Source organism: Garra rufa, chromosome 9 (assembly GCF_049309525.1).
Source record: "Garra rufa chromosome 9, GarRuf1.0, whole genome shotgun sequence".
In the NCBI taxonomy this organism is placed as follows: domain Eukaryota; kingdom Metazoa; phylum Chordata; class Actinopteri; order Cypriniformes; family Cyprinidae; genus Garra; species Garra rufa.
The window spans coordinates 29,244,292-29,264,751 of NC_133369.1; the positions used below are offsets into that span (position 1 = coordinate 29,244,292).

Sequence of the window (20,460 nt, forward strand, 5' to 3'; positions counted from 1 at the left end):
TCAAATCTCTTCACAGTACAATGATCACGCTTACGTTTTCGTGAAATATCTAATGTTTTCATACCTTGTCCAAAGCATTGCACTATTTGACGCTTTTCGGCAGCAGAGAGACCTTTTTCTTTCCCATATTGCTTGAAACCTGTGGCCTGCTTAATAATGTGGAACATCCTTCTTAAGTACTTTTCCTTTAATTGGGCTCATTTGGCAAACTATTTATCACAGGTGTCTGAGATTCATTTCAGTGATCCAAAGAGCCATGAGACACAATACCATCCATGAGTTTAATTGAAAAACAAAAAACTGTGTGTTTATGACACTTACATACAATTTGCATAATAATTTGGAACGCGGTGTAAATGATAATGAGCTATTGCTCACCCCACCCCCTCTCGTTTTGTGTATTCAGTGGTGCATCACCATCAAAAACAAAACTAATCCAATTAGTGTCCTCAATGGCTCTGATGTTGGGAGAAAATGAAGCCCCTTATGTTCACTTCTACATCCAACTACAAAACACCTGCATTGCTTACAAGACATTGTTGTCGCTACAGCTGCTTGAGCGCAGAGAAAATGGCAGACAGCGTACAACTGGCTTAAGGAGGAAATATGCTAATACAGGAAGGTCCGTCAGTGGCCATGGGCGGGGCTTAAACAGTATGACATCATACTGCTCAAAATCAAAACGCCTTGATAATTGAGAGCGTTTGGTTTTTTTTTTTTGGGGGGGGAGGTAAAAAAAAAGTTAATGGATTTGTCATTGTAAGGTGGTTGTGTTCACATACTGCTAAGACACTTATACGCAAACACCATGTAAAAGTGAATTTTGCATCCGATGTCCCCTTTAACATAAACAGGGCTGCACCATAAAATGCAGAAGGAAAAAAACCCCCGCTGAATTCTATATTCAAACCAACCCTATGGCTCATCCCTTACCTGGTGACTGACCTTTATCTTAACCAAAAACATCTGAAATTCAAATCCGTCCTCATACTAACAAACACTTAATGCAGCTCATGAATCACAGCATCACCACTCAGATCTGATGTGGCCTTGTCAAACTCGCTTACATACAGCATCTCTATAGGAGACGGAGAAGATGTGAGCGTAGTGAAAGAGCGAGTAAGAGCCTGCGAGGCTCTTATTGTGTAAGGCAGGGGTAGACAGAGAGTCCCGCCACCAGCCCGACAGGCCACACTGAACTGGTTTCCATGACAACAGAATTCTAATGACTACACCCCTGGCTTTTGCTTTGAGGAGAATGATGCTACTGGATCTCAGGGTTTCCTCTTTGTCACACCTTTTCTTCTTTTCCCAATAAATATCATAGACTCTCAACATGGGCGTTTGTATCTGACGGTGCTCCTGATATCCAGCAGCACAAGCCCTCTGCAATTTAGCCAGTCAGAAGGTCTAAGTCATTATCTTTTGGTCCTGTCCTCCCCCATCCCCCATCCAACCTGCTCATGCTCTCCCCTCTGTGATCTACCCATGTGACCATAGCCAGCTGTTCATTGGCTGGCACCACGAAGGCATCTGTCCAATCGGTGCGGCTCGCTCATATAAACATAAGCAAAGCAGCATTCTTATGATTCAGAACTGAGTCTCTTTCAGTGAGGAGTCAATGGGAAATACTACACTGGGTTCTACTACTTTGTTTGTCCTCGTTCTTCTCATACCCTAAAGCAGAGAGGATCTTCTACTTTTAAGGCTGTAAGAGCATCTGCAGTTGCCTGCATTATTTCGCTTTCGCCCTATTGACACTGTGACCAGATAGCAGTGTTTATGGTTCAGTCCTTTTCTACTGTATATACACATGCAGGTTCAGCATTGACACACCGGACATGGCTGTGACATGTAAGTACAGCGAGCCTTTGAATGACTCTACTCACACCATAACCTGAGAATCACATGAGTAGTCGAAGAACTGAATGATTTGGTAATGTTTTGTTACTGGAAGCACTGCATGATCACATACAGCATATGTTATTATTTGTTTTTAAGTATTGTACAGTCATTTCACATTTGTATGATAAAGATAGCATCTGTAAAAACAGATCAGATCTGAGCTTTATTATCCAAATTCATAGAATGATATCAGATATTTTGGTTTTGTTATAAAATTTAAACAATTTCTAATTACTAATCATGTTTAAGGTCTCCCTGCTTTTTGGTGAAGCTATTTATATCTCATGTCTTCAGTAGTCTTTTGCTTTGTTTGTCACTGGGAGGGGTGAATTATTGCTCATTGCTTGATAATATTACAGGCTCCACTATCATTTTATTTATACTGGTGACTGATAGCGCTGCTATGCATGAATATTTTTACCATTTAGAGGTCTCATCTGTTTGTCTGGACAGGCTGTGTATGAAATCAATTTGACACAGGGTGGAAAAAGTCAGAATAATTAATTGTAGCCATATATTAAAATGTTATATATTTTATATCATACAATTAAATATGGCCTTACTAGATATTTATGATAATATTTATATGATCTTGCAATAAAAACAGTCTAAGCACATCGGACCTTAGCTGAGAAATTAAGTAACTTTCCGGAGATCCTGATCCTGAGATGTGTTGCCAAACATTAATTTATTGACAATAAATAATTGTTTAATGTATTATTGTATTAAATTAATCTAATTATTATTAAATAATTACTTATTAATATATAATACATTAACAATAATAATTAGTAGTATTGATGATAATATTGATCTTTTTTTTTTTTAAGATGTGTTACACTGGAAAAAATATCCTGGCATACTCTGTACGGAAAATTTACAAATGTAAATTGGGCCATTTAATTTAATATTTACTATTAATAATAAATTATTAATTAATTACATTCTTTGAAACTTGATTGTTCTTAGAAACATTTTTAGTCCGCTTGGTCTTGTTTTATTAACCCCCAAAAATATTTCCATCCTGTAACAGTCTAATCCGAGATATACCAGAATAAACTGATATTTGGGTTTCATGTTTTCACATACTGTTTTCACATACAGTATTGAGTCACTAAAATGTATTTCCAGAATGACATGCTTAAATACACAGTCAAACCAAAAATTATTGGATAGCAAAATAAAGTAAACTGTGACATATTATACCCAAAAATTCTTCATACAGTGGACTACTATTAAAACTAATACAAATTTGGGACCAGGAATTATTCAGACACTTTGACCAGACCATGCTTTGCTTAAAGGTCCACTGAAGTGCCTTGAAACACACAGCGTTATTCTATGTGGTGACGTGCTTTTAACTGAAACAAAAACATATCACCCAGCCCCGCCCACTTATTTTGAATAGCCAATAGAGTTATTTATATCTCTTCGGGCCAGAGCCGTTAAGCTCGGAAAAGCCGCATTTGTAGCTTATGATGACAGCCACAGACTAATAAATTACCCCACAGATTCAATATGAAACTCATAATTATGCTGAGGCTGTGTAGTTTAATACATGCCGATCGCACATATGATCTGCTCCATGTATTGCGTCTCTGTGTAGGGGGCGGGACAATACGGACTCTAGAGAGCATTTGATTGGACAGAACGTTTGATGAGAAACTGAAGTGCACGGTGATATCATCAAAATCGTTGATTCATATTGGCGGAAGTGACGAGACTAAGTTTTGAATGCCCATATCTTGTAAACACGAATTTTGTCGTTGTTTTGAAGCACACTAGCTTATAGATAATCTTAAGGATAATATATTCATACTAAAAGCCAAAAAAAACTTTAATTTTGATTTCAGGGGGACTAAGTGTTTTTTTTCTTGAATTGCTAACGCGACCTTTTTACACCACAGACTTACAAAATTAAGCATTTCTTGGTAATTACTGGTCAACAAAATGTTGATAGTTGTGTAGATATTATCATACTAACAGTGGTCTGAATTTTTGGTTGATTGTAATACATTACATACCTTTCCATCAAAGTTATCTGACATCATCAAGTTGAGCTCTGAGTTCTTGTCATATTTTATTACCATTTTCTAAACTACATATAATGTAAGAAATGTTGGCGTCTGAATAAATTTTGGTTTGACTGTGTCAACTGATCTTTCGTGGGAAGTTTGATTGACAGGCGATCTGACCAATCGTAACGCCGAATCTGACTTCGTTGTTGTCGTCGTCGTCTGACTAGTCTCAGCCTCAGACGTCACGCCCAAGGAACGTTGGCTAAACGTCTGATGCATATGGTACGCTTAACTGGAAACACTTCAGGAATGTCGAAGTCTTCATCTGATTAGTTGAATTTGATCGGATTTCGGAAGACGCGAGTGTCGCGTTTATTTTCGGTCCGCCGGGAAACAAAGCGTAGACTGATTTACTCGGCATTTTGCTAAAATGTGCTTATGCAGACGCCATTGTTGTTATACACGTGACGTTCGCGAACAAATTACTGACTTACTGCTTGTTCTCCCTCTTCTTCGTTATCTTTCAATGCTGGTTATTTCAATGACTGACTTGTTGCACGCCAGTCTGTTGTTGTGGGGGCATTTCCACGCACAGAAACGTGACGCTGAACGAAACGAACTGTGATTGGTTGTTTGACATGTCGATTAAACGGTCTTATGGGCGGGACTTGGCCAATGAAAGCTGCCGTGAGTTCCAGACCTTCAGCCGTCAGTCTGAAGGTCTGGCTACGCGAGACTGTCGTCTGACAAACAAACCTGACCGGAGAGTATATTAACACCAGCGGACTTGAACTTAAAATGGTTAGTTTTGATTCTTTTCGAAGTTAAAACAAGATACCTTCTGATGTTCATTCATGTTATAATTCAGGCTATAACTAGGAAAGAAGAACAGATGATCGGTTAACATGCCGTTTGTACTAAGGCGCTACAGCGATCTGTCACGACTCATTAAAGAGCCACAAAATGGTATTTATCGTTTGAATTTCTTTAAAAAAAAAAAGAAAGACCAAATTAAAAGGCTGAGACTTTGTTTCATACCAAAAGTTACCTGTTCTGGCTTGTCTGTCTGCGCATTGTCAGTTGTGAACATGAGAACGTGTTGCCTGATTGAGAGCAGATGGCTTGTCTGACATAGCAACCAGGGTCGGAAATTAAGAGGGCTTGCAACAAAAATTCCACCAAAATGAACAAAAATGCCCCATAAATTCAAGACAAAGGGGGCAAAAAATGCTCCCGCACAGTTAAACAATATATTACGTCTGTCACAATAAAATTCACTCACACTGCATCAGATGTAAACTTTTAAACTGTTTTGTGCAGCGTTGAGTCTTATAACCAATCAAATGCATTTCTGTAGAACTTGAAAGGAATGCATCGGCCAATCAAACGTCTGAGCTGTTGATTCACGAATTGCCTCAACGATGTAAATAAAGATTAATTTCGTATCTTCATTGATTATAATGGGAGTTTTCCATAACTTGTGTTAGACTAGACTAACCTCATGGACCAAAATGTTTTTCTGTGAAGCCAAAATATGCCTAAAACTTATTTATATTGTTTTCTATATCGATATTAATAATCATTATTACATTATAAAGAGCAATAATCTAGAATAATGGTTTTGTCATGATATCGAAGCCCTATATGAGCTTCTGTTTTTTTTTAAATGTACAATTTAGATGCAATTTTAAAACAGTCTATTGTTATTGACAACAGTTAAAATAGTCATTTAAGTAATCGGGTAAATTTAAGTATTTGGCATTAAAGAAAATACAGTATTTTGATTATAATAATATGACAATTATAAAAATTGCCCTCACAAATATAAACAAAACGCAAATATTGCCCCTTTTTTGTTTTAGAAAAGTTAAATTTCGGATCCTGATAGTAACACTCTATCATTAAAAAGAAAACATTGTCAAACACCATTTAAAAAAAATCATCATCATCTTAAGAGTAAAATTCAAAATAGTGAAAGTTAAAACCTTGAATGAAAACTGTATTGCACTTTTTTTTTTTGACCACCATGAATTTACTTATTGATAAAGAAACTCTCAAACAGTGGAAATCTTGAAGATTTAAAACAGAAGCAGATGCTGTAACATGATTGAAACATTCTGTACAGTGCAATAAGACAAAACACATGGCAACCGCGCAACTAACCACAACCAATGTGTCTTTTATACAGACATTAGTGGCCCACTCTCCTCAGTGCACTATGTCAGTATGTTTCTCCTCAGGCTCTGACTGTGTCACAGCACTGTTGGAGATTAGACTGACTGGGCCTTAATCCCATAGAGCTTCTCAGTATCCCCTGCCAGACCCCAGGCCCGTGCCCAACGGCCACACAAACGCATGCATGGTCTGAGATAAAGAAAAACTCCATTAGGCCACACAGATAAAGTACTACAAAAGAGAAGACTGAGACTGAATAAACTGCAGTGTAGCCAACAGCAAATGTTGTTAAATCACAAAACACTCCTCAACACAGTGAACTCAAATGGCAGCTGCATGGTGAAGCCTCCAGGCCTTCAAGCCAAAGACAATCATGTCATGAACAAAGCAAAAAAAAGTGTGTTGATTCAATCATTTGAAGGACTATGTTTTCACCATTTTCACCTGTTTTAGGCGGAGAAAAAACAGAAAAGGAACGCCACGCAAAGTGTCACACTGCAGTTTAACAGAGTGGACAGTGTCAGGCCTCATAGGCCCTTGCTGAAGTCAGAAATGTTGAGCCAGGACGACCCTAAATCACGGCCGATGCTGTAAGTACATGCTCTTATAGTCTAGAAACCGCATTCGGACTTCATGAATAAAGCAATACACTGCTGGTTATGAATGTCCTGTCAGGCGTCAGTATCTTTCTTAGTTCATAATTAATTTTCCTTAAGTGTATACTCTGCTAAATGCATCTTACGGTGATAGCTGGCCATTAACTAATGGACTAGCCACTATATTCCAAAAACATTTCTCTTCATATCCACCGTGATTCTTTTTTTTTTTCTACGTAAAACACCACTCTGCTTCATACGGCTTTTCTTTTTTTGCTTTTTTAAAAATGCTGTGCCACATTAAAAGAAAGTCAACTTTTAAAAGTCAGCATAAAACTGAAGAAAAGCTTTAAAGAGACAGTTCATCCAAAAATTAAAATTCTGTCATTAAGTACTCCCCTTGATGTCCTTCCAAAACCTGTAAGACCTTTGTTCATCTTCAGAACAAAGATATTTTTGATGAAAACTGAGAGCTTTCTATTGGAAACCATTTCTGCCACTAAATAAAAAATAAAAATAAGGTAATTGCGACTTTTTTCCTTGAAATTTAGACTTTTTGTTTTCCAGAATTGTAATATGTGACCCTGGACCACAAAACCAGTCTTAAGTCGCTGAGGTGTAGTTGTAGCAATAGCCAAAAATACATTGTATGGGTCAAAATTATAGATTTTTCTTTTATGCCAAAAATCATTAGGAAATTAAGTAAAGATCATGTTCCATGAAGATTTTTTGTAAAATTCCTACTATAAATATATCAAAATGTAATTTTTGATTAGTAATATGCATTGTTAAGAACTTAATTTGGAGAACTTTAAAGGTGATTTTCTCAATATTTAGATTTTTTTTGCACCCTCAGATTCCAGATATTCAAATAGTTGTATCTCGACCAAATATTGTCCCAAACCATATATCAATAGAAAGCTTATTTATTGAGCTTTCATATGATGTATACATCTCAGTTTTGTAAAATTTAACCTCATGACTGGTTTTGTGGTCCAGGGTCAAATATATAAACTATATTGCAAGATAAAAACTCACAATTCTGATTTTTTTTTTTTCTCCGAATTGAGAAACACGCAATTTTGAGTTAAGTCAGAACTGAGAATTGTAAACTCTCAAATCTGAGAACATCTGTTTTTAACTCAAAATTGGACTTTTTAAACTCACATTTGCGAGAAAAAAAAGTCTGAATTCGAAAAAAAAAAAAGAAAAAAAGAATTGTGACTTTATACACTACCAGTCAAAAGCTTTTAAACAGATAAGATTAATATTTTTTCAAGTCTCTTCTGCTCACCAAGGCTGCATTTATTTGATCCAAAGGGCAGCAAAAACAGTACAATTTTGAAATATTTTTACTATTTAAAAGAACCGTTTTCTATTTGAATATATTTTAAAATATAATTGATTCCTGTGATTTCAAAGCTGAATTTTTAGCATCATTACTTGTCTTCAGTGTCACATGATCCTTCAGAAATAATTGTAATATTCTGATTTGCTGCTCAAAAAACATTAATATTATGATGTTCAAAACAGCAGAGTAGAATTTTTTCAGGTTTCTTTGATAAATAGAATGTTTAACTTATGATCAATTTAAAAGCATCCTTGAAAAATAACAGCAAAAAATAGCTTTTGAATGGTATAAAGTCACAACTGTTTTTTTTTTATTTCAGATAAATGCTGATCTTTAGATCTTTCTATTCATCAAAAAATCCTGAAAAAAAAAGTACTCAACTGTTTTAAATAGCTTGGATCACAGAAATAAATTTTAGAAAACATTAATGGAGGCTTGGTGAGCAGAAGAGACATTTAAAAAAAAAAACTTAATCTTACCATTTAAAAACTTTTGACTGGTATTCTCTCTCACAATTCTGACTTTAGCAAGCTGCTGCTTCCCACGTTTTTAAAAGTAAGAGTGTGTTCTTGGCATGATGAGCCACTGGTTTGTTGCTGGTTCAAGGTAATATGTCTGATTTCAATTCCTAAAGAGAACTGCGAGAGAAGCTCCAGCCAGAGGTGATCGAGCTGATTAAACAGCAGAGGTTGAACCGCCTGTGTGAGGGGACCTGCTTTAGGAAGATCAGCGCTCGGCGCAGACAAGGTCAGTTCTCGTTCAAAATCAGGATACAATTACATGTGCACTGGTAAACTTACGCTATACAAAGACACTATTTGAACTCTTCCCATGGCTAACGTCTATTCATATTATGCACAATTTTAATAATCTACTCAAATATAGGGCATCACAGGCTTAGGGTCCCCTGACCTAATGCTTGGTCTGTTTGATAATGCATTACATTAAAACACAAATTAAGGATATCAATATTAAAAGGATGATCTCATTCTGTATTTGGGATACACAACAACAGCCTACAGTTGCAATCAAAATTATTCAACCCCCCCAGAGACTGCAGTATTTTACAAATGATTTTTGCTCTTTATAAAGATCCAGGACTAAATTGCATCTACAACAGTTTTCTGGCATATTAGAAGTGATAATGTCAATATATAATGTTTTTGAGTTATATGATTTTTTAATAACACAGCTATGTCAGAATTATTCAACCCCTATTCAACATTGCTGTTTAAGACAACATCGCTGTTTATTTTTATGGTCAGGAACAAAATTGTCTTAAAACATAATTAAGCCTTTATAAACTTATTAAAAATGGAATTAGCTTGGGGTGTTACACATAGTAGCCTATACTCTTAGCTCATGCATGTACTGAAGATGAGTAGCAAATATGGTAAAGTCAACAGAGCTCACGCAAAATAGAAGAAATAGTTTGCTATATTAGAAAGTCTAAAACTACATCAAGATTTCTAAGACATTACAAGTTCCTAGAGACACAGCTGGCAGCCGTATTCCTTAGATTAAAGTGTGTTGAACCAGAAAACCTTTGAGGGTGTTGAACAAAAAAGCACAATATCATAAAATGTTTGATCAAATCAACTGAGAAAAACTTGCAATGTACAGCTAAAGACTTGCAGGACAACCAGACAAAAGGAGGAAATACATTTCAATGCTATGTAAAAGAAGAACACTAGACAAGTATGGTCTTCATGTTGAGGAATCTTGCTGAATACCATTCTTGACCAAGAAGAACAAAAAGTCTGCCTTGAACATGCTAAAATTCATTTGGATAGACCTGTGGTGTTCTGGAAGAATGTTTTATGGAGTGATGTGACCAAACTGGAACTTTTTGGATGTATGGATCAGAGGTATGTCTGGTGCAAAAATGGCAAAATTTATAAGCCGAAGAACACCATCTCCATCATCAAACCTCCATGGTTGTTTTACTGTAGCATGAAGTGGAAAACACGACCACACAAAGGATATCATGGATTTATTAAAGTATCAGACCATTTTGGCAAACATTGTGATGTCTTTTGTGCAATGTCTGAAGCTAATAATCAATGGACATTCCTGCAGTACAATCATCCCAAAGTATACAGTAGTCAACATTCGAAGTGGATCAAAACCTTTCATCAAATTTGTCCTAAAACCAAAAAGAATACCCATTCTTATCTTAGGACAACTTCTTATGAACTTTTTTGATCCACTTCGAATGTTGACTACTGTACGTTCAAATCTACTTGGTTCAGGGATCAGTCATAGAATGTTTTTAAGTGGCCTGTTCAGTTTGCAGATTTAATTCTCATTGAAAATACATGGTTGAATTTGAAGCAAGCAGTGGCAAAGTAAAAACCAAAGATTATCAATGATCTGAAAGCTTTTTCAGGGGAGGAATGGCCCAAGATTGCAGCAGAAAGGTGACAGAAGCATCTAAACACTTCCAGGCAGTGTTTATTGGTGGTTTTAAAGAATAAAAGATTCTACACCAAATTTACTTTCAGGGGTTGAATAATTTTGAACATGAATGTTTAGAGCCAATTAGATTTTTCTTTCTCTATTCATCAACTTACGTTCTCAGAATTACTCAAATGTGTATTCATAAGCTTTCTTTAATAGTTTACTGATGCCTTTGTTGAATTGTTTTCACAAAATGTTGTTCTCTGCAGCAAAATGTCTTGCAGGTCAAGGGGGTTGAATAATTTTGATTGCAACTGTATATGCAAATGCTTCACTGCACCTGTCTTATTCACCAAAAAAAAATTTTTTTAAAAGAGAGAGTAGTGAGTGAAATCTATATTATAAATGTGACCTCTTTATTCCTAATCATGTTTATTTCAAAACCTATCGATATGAAATATTCATCAAGTATTCAGCATGAAAGGGCAGCCAGTTATTTACAAGCACAGACTTAATGATGCTTTTAATCAGAAGTGATTTTCTCAGGTCACTGCTGCTTTAATTAAAATATGATCTTCATTTACAGTACTGTTAACCAGCTAGTGGAAAAAGATCAAATCTAATCAGAATAGATCAGTGAGGACATCAAAAAGCAAGATGCAAGAACTTGCACAGTATATAACACGCATATTTGTATCTGTATCCATCTTCTCATCTAGACAAGTTCTGGTATTGCCGTCTATCACCAAACCACAAAGTGTTACACTATGGAGACATAGAGGAATTCTCACAAGGACAAATATCGCACGACTCTCTCCAGGACAAAGGTAGGTATTTGCCATTGTAAATTAATATTACTGTCCTTTTTTATCTATACTGGCTTGTATTATTCATCACATTGATTGCTGATGCCATATTGACCCACAAGCTTGAGTCAGACTAGTACTAAACATGCTCATTTTAGACACTAACTCTACATAACATTGTTCTACATCCAGTGACAGTAGCAGATATCAAAGCAGTGGTCACGGGTAAAGACTGCCCACACATGAGGGAGAAAGGAGCACTTAAGAATAAGGTAAGAATTCATTATTGCAATAAGCAACTAAACTCACCAGACAGGGCAGGACTACTGTAGTTGTAGAGAATCCAAACTCAGAGCACGCAAGGCAGGCTGATTTTACTGAAGAGTGTTGCAGAGAATTACAGGCTTCAACTCAAGATGTTAACTAGTTAAGAAAAAACACCTTTAGACAGAACAATGCAAGAGTACAACAGTGCCCTCAAACACGTCAACAGCTGAAAACAATCAGCAATTGATCCAGCAATTGCAATGAAGTCCACATGACGCCATCTAGTGGTTAGATGTGGATAAAGGACTGAGTAAACTTAAGGCAAAAACGTGTTTTGTATGAATGGCACCTTATTCTCTTTGACCATACATGTCAACAGGTGTCTTTCTAGGCTTTCAAAAAAGGATAAAACCGGGCTCTCAAGTCTCATGCACTCACGCATTTCAAGCAGTTCACACGCTCACATGCCACACCTTATAGGCGTATTTCTCACGCTGAAGAAAGAGATAACTTGTCCCCGCTATATACAATTAACAGTAGTGTATAAAGAACCTGAAAGACATACTTAAGTAAAAGTACAGATATCTTACCAGAAAACGACTTTGGTAGAAGTTGAAGTCACCATATTACTTGAGTAAAAGTCTTACTGATATTTAATCTTGAATGTACTTAAGTATTGAAAGTAAAAGTACAAGTAAATGCTAAATTCTTTTCTCAATTGCGAATTTATATCATCCATTTTTGTCAGAAATCAGAATTGCGAGATACAAACTTGCATTTGTAAGGAAAAAAGTCAGATTTGTGAGATACAAACTCGCAATTGCGAAAAAGCGGAATTGCGAAATACATACTTTATCATATCATCAATTTCTGAGACAAAAAAGGTTGGAATTCTGAGTTTATATTTCGCAATTCTGATATTATTTCTCGATATTGCATGTTTGTACCACGCAATTCTGTGAATAAAAAGCAAGAATTTCCTGAAAATAAGTCAGAATTGCGAGATTTCACATTCGTGAGACAAAAAGTCAGAATTGTGAGTTTTAACCCTTATGAGTTTATAAACTTTGTGTTTGCTTAAAAACTTTTGTGACGGAAATAAATAGGAGAAAGAAAGAAAACAACATGTCAATGCAAATGCAACATTTTTGTGAGCCAGCACTTTCTAGATTGAATGCAATACTTTTGAGATTTTCTTTCTTTTTTTTTCATACAGTTTTGCAAATCTCTGACTTCTATTTTGTAGTAAGTAACAAATATGCTTCGGGGAAATGTATCGGAGTTAAAGGATACATTTTAATTAGGAAATGTATTGGAGTAAAAGTAAAAGTAGACTGAAAAATAAAAACTCAAGTAAAGTACAGATACTCCCAAAAATACTTATTACTTTGTTACATTACACCACTGACAATTAAAGGGATATTTAACCTCAAAATGAAAACTGAATTCTGTCATTAATTACTTAACCTCATGTGGTTCCAAACCCATAAGACCTTCGTTCATCTTGAGAACACAAATTAAGATATTTCTTATTAAATCTGAGAGCTTTCTGACCCTGCATAGACAGCAAGGGTCCTCACGCTATGGGAATCTTGATAATGGCGGAAGATGGTAACACGTGAGAATTGTTGAACAAAGTCGTTATTTTAGTTTTTTTGTGCACAAAATGTATTCTCATAGCTTCATAAAATTACCATTAAGCCACTGATGTCACATGGACTATTTTGTCAATGCTCTTGTTACCTTTCTGGGCATTGACTGTGGTAGGACCCTTGCTGTCTATGTCAGAAATCTCTCTGATTCAAAATTTCTGACATGTGCCACTTACATCACGATTTGGTCAGTTACCCCATTGCGTGGCCACACTAGAGATACTCAGATGTAAACAACAGCATGGATTGCCCAGTTACTGAATACGTTGTTCTGCTTATTTATGCTGTCTACCCTGTTGAAAAAACCAGCATATGCTGGTTAGGTAGGTTTTGATGCTGGGAAGCTGGTCCTTTGCTGGTTTAAGCTGGTCCTTAGCTGGTTTCTGCTGGTCCGTGACCAGCACATGACCAGCTTAAACCAGCTAAGGACCAGCATAAACCAGCATAAAAACATACCTAACCAGCATCCTAGCATCAAAACTACCCAACCAGCATATGCAGTTTTTTTCACCAGGGTAAACCAAGGAAATAACATGTGGAAGCTGCTAAATCATATAGAGAAGGACTTTGTAAGCAGGAAACAGCACAATATTTTGACAAACTAAAATAAAATTGTGATAAAGATACATACAAGCAATATTAATTAAAATACTAGCCTAATATTTCAGCTAGCTTACCTAAATAACCTAAATGATAAGAACAAACACAAATGTTGTCAAGATTCTCGCTCTGGAAATCTAGGTTCAGTCTGGCCAACCACAAACACCTTTTGTTCCTCAGACAGCTTTTTGAACTTTTCTCCTTGATTTGTTATAACTTTTGGAAATCTATTACTACAAATGTTTTTTTTCCTGGTCCAACCGACTAGTACAGCCCAAAACATGACAATAATTGATCTTTTTCAGCAGCAACAATCAGCAAAATATGCAAGTTTCTTTCAGTTCAGTGGCATTGTTTATGTTTAGAGCTGCCAATTTGACCAAATGATGATACACTGTAAAACACTCTATAGGCTAATTAAAAAAAAAAAAAGTCATGGCCAAAAATGGGTCTATGGGTCTATGTCATCGGCTTACGATGCTTTTGGGAGCAGGCCTGAGCAGTAATTAACATGTTTAAGTGTTTTATTTTTTGAAATGAAGCATGACTGATTGACAAATGATTTTGTGTCATTATCATGCATTTGCCTGTAAACCTTTAATAAAAGATGGGAGAATCCTCTCTTGAAACTTCTTTTTAAAACTTGAGTAGCACTTTACAGTTCTAAGCTGACCTTGTTGGAAACTCAGCACTCCAGCTGGGTGACTTTGGGAGAAGGGTGTAGCGGTGACAGTAGCCATCTGTTGTGCAAAGGCACCTGTAGTAAAGTGCAAATGAGAGTTGTGGGAAAGGAAGCTAGGTCAGGACTCTGGGCTTGGAGATCATTTTTCTTCTTCCTCTGCTTTTTAGGAGCTGCTGGAGCTGTCCTTTTCCATTCTTCATAACTCTGATGAATTTCTGAACTTCATTGCTCCGGACAAGCATGAGGTGAGTATATCACAGGACATACAAGGTCAGAACACTCATGTATATTTACCTTGGTCTCACAGAAAGATAAAGAACCTTTGTTCTTCATAAGAGAACAACATCACCTCATCATGTGATCATCAAAAGGCTTTAAGAGTATTTCTACTGTGATATCAGTTGTTTTAGCACTCATGCATCATTCTTAATAATACTTTCTTGTCTTACTATTTTTTTCACTAGTACTGCATTTGGATTGATGGCTTGAATGCTCTTTTGGGAAAAGAGATGACAAGTGAGCTCACTAAATCCGATACAGACACTCTGGTCACTATGGAGTTGAAACTTCGGCTATTGGACCTCGAAAACATTCAGATTCCTGACGTCCCTCCTCCTGTTCCCAAAGAGCCCAGCACTTACAACTTTGTTTACGATTTTAGTCAACAGCACACTTGAGACTGGAATAAAGCCCTTACTCATGCTAATAATCAGCTGTAAGTAAGGAGTGCTTACTTTTTCCTCTTTTTTGCTATACCTTTTTCTTCTCATATGGACAGAATTATGTTCAGGTCATACATTTTCCTGTAGATTGTGACTATGATGTGATGCTTAGTTTTCAATTTCATTGATATACCTTTCAATACATTGAAAAAAATCACAGTTACTTTTTGTTCAGTCGTCAGTTTTAATGAACACTCAACTTGGTATCATGCACAACATTTTGTGTAAGTACAGTGCATATCTACATATAATACTGTTTTAAATAAATGTGCTAGTCATTGGACAGAAGGATGATTCCAGAGTAATCAAGTCAACTAAATTACACTCAACATTCAAGTGCCAATTAGTGCCATATTGGTCCACAAATATACACACACATACACATAAACTGCAATTATTTGATTTTCTAGGGCAGTAAAACATGTATTATAAAGTAATGATTTAATAGCAGGTGTTTATTTTACCATTTAAGCTAAAAAGGCCTTTGGCTTTCTTGGTTGGATGCCCTTTTTCTTTCAAAAACTGGTGACAACCACACTGCCTACCTGTTCCTCAACATACGCCTCATATTATATTCTAAGATGCTCAAAATCGCTCATCCATACTTGCAAGGTACAATTTGGGCATTCTTGGATTTATCAATCCAAAAAAAAAAAAACGGCTTTTAAAAAAAAATAGCTTGATGCTACAGTTTTCACCAGGAATAACACAAACCTAAAATACAAAAATACTTATTCTTTTTTTTTTCAATATAAGTTGTTATACACTGTGTGAGCAAAGTCAGTATGTTTTATTCCAATGCTATAACCTTAACTCGTATTTTCAGGAAAAAGAAAGACCTCTCCAGGTCAAAACGACCAGAATGCAACATGAGGAAAAGGCATCCAAAACATTTCAGACACATCCTACTGCATTTTATCTACCCAAAGTGATCACTGTGTTTATCATAGTTGCAACACATTCATTTCAGTACTATCTGTTACTATTACGACTGTCAAACGATTAATCACGATTAATCGCATCCTAAATAAAAGTTTATGTTTACATACTATGTGTACACTGTGTATTTATAAATACACACACATACATGTATCTAGTAAGAAAACATATTTTAGATTTATATATAAAATATTTATATTTATATATAATCAAAATTATATACAAGTATAAATATATTTACATACATATTTTTTTATATATACACATGTAAGTGTGTGTATTTATACATACATAAAATACACAGTAACACACATATAGTAGTATGTAAACATATTTTATTTTATATGTGATTAATCATGATTAATTGTTTGACAACTCTAGTTACAATCAAACAATCTTGATGGGATATTGCTTGTAAAGTTCACTGATAAATTATCATAAATTATTGTTTTTACTGACATCATGTACTATTAAAGTATTTCTTGGTATAAAGTAATAGGACATTGTAAAATCAAGTCATAAATTAACTCTAAACTATGTTTCAGTCCATCGAATGAAGCGTCAACTCATACGATTTTAAAAATAAAAGTTTTAAATCAAGTATAGCATGTCAACTTATTGGAACTAATTGACATTTTAGAGATCAACAATCCAAAAAGAATTAGCATGTCTAGTCGTTAATTTGTTTAATAAAAAAAAAAAACATTAAGTCAAATATTTATTTATTTTTCCCTTTAAGTGAGTATATTCACTATTCAAGGTCACAGATCAAAGCTTTCTGATAAACTGTTCCAATGAGCAACTTTTCTCCATATTGAGTCGCCACCGAAGAACCAACAATCACACTGCCGTCATCTGAATATACCTGAGTCACCTTGGGCTTTTCAGAGAGAATGTTTTCAATCCTGATAACCTAGAAAAGAACAGACTTATTGATTTTTTTTCTGTTTTACACCTGAGAGCAAATAGTACAGTTGAAGTCAAAAGTTTACATACACCTTTCAGAATCTGCAAAATGCAATTATTTGAGCAAAATAAGATCATACAAAATGCATGTTATTTTTTATTCAGTACTGACTTAAATAATATATTTTAAATAAAAGGCTTTTACGTATAGTCCACAAGAGAAAATAAGAGTTACATTTTTAAAAATGACCCTGTTCAGCAGTTTACATACACTTGATTCTAAAAGGGGTCATCGGATGTCCATCGTCAACAAGCTGATATGATTCTTAAGTTAAATTTACCCTGATCTTCAAATTCAAAATCAGTGAGCATTTGAACCTTCTGTAATAGTTGCATATGAGTCCCTCAGTTGTCCTCAGTGTGAAAAGATGGATCTCAAAATCATACAGTCATTGTTGGAAAGGGTTCAAACACACAAAACCGCTGAAAAACAAGTGGGACCTGAAAGATTTTTCCAAAGAACAGCGGGTAGTTTAACTGTTCAGAACAAACAAGGAACTCATGAACAACTATCACTGAAAAAAAAATTATAATAATAAAAACACACAAATGTGGATCATTGAGATAACAACACATTATTAAGAATCAAGTGTATGTAAACATTTGAACACGTCATTTTTATAAATTGAACTATTTTTTTCTCTTGTGGACTATATGCATATGTCTTTACTAGGTCAGTAGAGGTCAGTACTAAATAAAAAATAACATGCATTTTGTATGATCCCTCTTATTTTGGCAAAACAATTAACATTTTGCAGATTCTGCAAGGTGTATGTAAACTTTTGACTTCCAACAAATAAATGAAACACACATTCTTCAACAAATATCTAGTTGCTGCACACACACACCTCAGAGCCCGGCGGATCATTTGGATCACTAAGCAAGAATTTGAGACCATTCGGGTGGCAGCCCAGCCAAAGATCTCCAGATTCACGGTCCACCTCAATGTTGTCACACAGTGACCCCACATCAACCTCCTGGGTAAGAAAAATGAACATGCAGTAACAATAGCAATATTAGAACATCAGCAATGAGTTTTCATTGTTGTTTATTTAAAGGGATAGTTCACCCAAAATTTAAAATTCGGCCATTCATTACTCACCCTCATGACGTTCCAAACCCGCAAGAAAGTTATTTTGATATTTTTGATCAAATCCAAGTGCTTTCTGACCCTGCATAGACAGCAACAGCATTCTGACGTAGAATGCCCAGCTCTCTTAGTTCATCATCTATATTCTGGTTCAAATTAGTAAGGCTGGGCAAAAACTTGTAAGTTATCCTCTCTGTCGAAATCTTCACAGACTAACACAGAAGAGAAAAAATTGTTGAATACAATCATTATTTACATTTTCTTTGGACACAAAAAGTAGCTTCATAAAATTAAAGTTAAACCACTGATGTCACATGGACTATTTTATTGATGTCCTTACTGCCTTTCTGGGCCTTGAACGTGGTAGTTGCATTGCTGTCTATGGAGGATCAGAAAGCTCTCAGATTTGATCAAAAATATCTTAATTTGTGTTCTGGACAATGTGAGGGTGAGTAATTAATGACAGAATTTTCATTTTTTAATGAACTATCCCTTTAAAGTCAACACATCTAATAAGCCTAAAACTCATTATATTAAATATGGGATACAAATATGTTTTTTGTTTACCTTTACGTGAGACAATACAGTGTTTTTCTGTATTTCCAAGACAACAATTTTGTGCTTCAGGATATCTGACACATACAAATGCCTGAAATAAATAAGATGACATGAGAGATGCGTTGATAATGTAACAATGTTCTGAGCTTTAATCCAAAACATTTTTTTTTTTTCTGAAACTTACCTTTTATCAGGAGAGATATTTATGCCATTAGCAGATGTGAACCCTCCTGCCACAGACTGCACAGTTTGAGGGCTGTAGTAGACGACGTCACACCAGGACAAAGACAGAAACCGCTCCACAAGCTTGAGAATCCCATTAATGAAGTAATGATCATTGGTGGCATAAAAGCTTTCGGTCCCCACAGCTACAATATCATTCACACTAACAAATGCACATAAATAAACAAGAATTTAATTTCTGATCAGGTTTATGGTTACAGAAATATTGTGTGTAAAAGACCACATACCTGTGTAGGAGCTCATGCTTGATGGTCTTGATGTAGTAAAGAACATTTTCACCTTCAACAAATTGGAAAATCTCCACTTGACTTTTGCCTTGAGGATGATTCACAACAAACAGATATACAGCACCATCTGTAGTGACAGAAGAATTCAAACATGATTAGACATCTATTAAAAAGTATACGTTTATATGATTTAAAAGTGAAGGGCAAATTGTCCCCAATCTTCTTTTGACCGCTAAGTGTCTAGTTTTACAGTTTTAACATTTCACAAGGAAACTACATATGTAGGTATTGTACATTATACAAAACCATATTACTGTTCATGGAACATTTAAAACATCTATGGAATCAAGAAACACTTATATAAATGCAGAAATTAAACACAGAAATGTATTTATTTAATACAAAAAGCAAACCTTTTTCATCCGTATACACGCTGATTCCATGTGGATTAAAAGAGCCTTTGTCAAACTGACCCATGATTTTTAGTCCTTCAATTTTCAGATCAAGATCAAACAGATTCAGGGTGTAGATCCTTCCAGGGTCATCTGAGTAGGACGGTAAGCCTGGATACTTCAAACCCTGTGTTAAGTGTAAAAGGCACTTTTCTTAGACAATTTACCCTTATTATAACTTCTCTATTTACACTTTGTATGAATACAATAAGATTCTGTTTGTATCAATTTAAACTTACCCTATCCATCACTATTTATACTATTATACTTAGTGTGAATAGTTGCTGGCTTAATATGCATGCATTTAACAGTTAAACAGACATAAATATACAGTTGAAGACAAAAGTTTACATACACCTTGCAGAATATCAGCTAAATGTTAATTATTTTACCAAAATAAGAAGGATTGTACAAAACACGTTGTTTCAAAAGTTTACATACACTTGATTCTTAACACTTTGTAGTAACCTGAATGATGGATTTTTTTGTTTGTTTGTTTAGTGATGAGTCCTGAACAGTTAAACTGCCCGTTGTTCTTCAGAAATATCCTTCAGGTTTACAAAATGTTTGGTTTCTCAACATTTCTGTGTATTTGAACTCTTTCCAACAATGCCTGTATGATTTTGAGATCCATCTTTTCACATTAAGGACAACTCAGGGACTGCAACTATTACAGAAGGGTTAAACGCTCACTGATGCTCCAGATTGAAAAACAAAGCATTAAGAGCTGGGGAGTGGCAACGTTTTGAATTTGAAGATCAGGGTAAATTTAACATATTTTGTCTGATGGAAACCATGCAAGTATCTTCTA

General features: G+C 35.3%; 3 protein-coding genes across 4 annotated transcripts in view; 1 reads left to right on the top strand and 2 right to left on the bottom strand.

Annotated features, from left to right (window-relative positions):
• Positions 1-11,709, bottom strand: part of fxyd6l (FXYD domain containing ion transport regulator 6 like) — a 36,007-nt gene extending 24,298 nt beyond the window's left edge. The window contains exon 1 of one of the 2 annotated variants that reach the window (XM_073846579.1): positions 11,561-11,709. The gene's annotated coding sequence lies outside the window, so the exon portion shown is untranslated. The remainder of the gene's footprint in view (positions 1-11,560) is intronic. The other variant, XM_073846583.1, reaches the window with a different exon arrangement.
• Positions 1,602-15,337, top strand: LOC141342182 (engulfment and cell motility protein 1). Its single transcript, XM_073846576.1, has 7 exons — positions 1,602-1,854; positions 6,552-6,688; positions 8,680-8,792; positions 11,165-11,272; positions 11,444-11,523; positions 14,620-14,697; positions 14,917-15,337. Exons 2-7 carry the CDS (start codon positions 6,651-6,653, stop codon positions 15,127-15,129), a joined length of 630 nt encoding a protein of 209 aa, XP_073702677.1. The 5' UTR covers positions 1,602-1,854; positions 6,552-6,650; the 3' UTR covers positions 15,130-15,337.
• Positions 15,338-16,428: 1,091 nt separating this feature from the next.
• On the bottom strand, positions 16,429-19,897 carry LOC141343212 (serum paraoxonase/arylesterase 2-like). Its single transcript, XM_073847813.1, has 7 exons — positions 19,889-19,897; positions 19,611-19,776; positions 19,198-19,324; positions 18,912-19,112; positions 18,737-18,818; positions 17,928-18,056; positions 16,429-17,026 (listed from the first exon to the last, which is right to left on the bottom strand). Exons 1-7 carry the CDS (start codon positions 19,895-19,897, stop codon positions 16,865-16,867), a joined length of 876 nt encoding a protein of 291 aa, XP_073703914.1. The 3' UTR covers positions 16,429-16,864.
• Positions 19,898-20,460: the final 563 nt, after the last annotated feature.

Bases quoted from the DNA above. Each gene is read 5' to 3' on its own strand.
- LOC141342182 (XM_073846576.1), top strand. From the start codon at position 6,651: ATGTTGAGCCAGGACGACCCTAAATCACGGCCGATGCT. The intron at 11,273-11,443 runs GTAGGTATTTGC...TTCTACATCCAG, and splicing joins CGACTCTCTCCAGGACAAAG to TGACAGTAGCAGATATCAAA. The intron at 14,698-14,916 runs GTGAGTATATCA...TTTTTTCACTAG, and splicing joins TTGCTCCGGACAAGCATGAG to TACTGCATTTGGATTGATGG.
- LOC141343212 (XM_073847813.1), bottom strand. The intron at 19,325-19,610 runs GTTTGCTTTTTG...CTGTCACTACAG, and splicing joins CGTGTATACGGATGAAAAAG to ATGGTGCTGTATATCTGTTT. The intron at 18,057-18,736 runs GTAAACAAAAAA...TTTCTTACCCAG, and splicing joins CTGTATTGTCTCACGTAAAG to GAGGTTGATGTGGGGTCACT.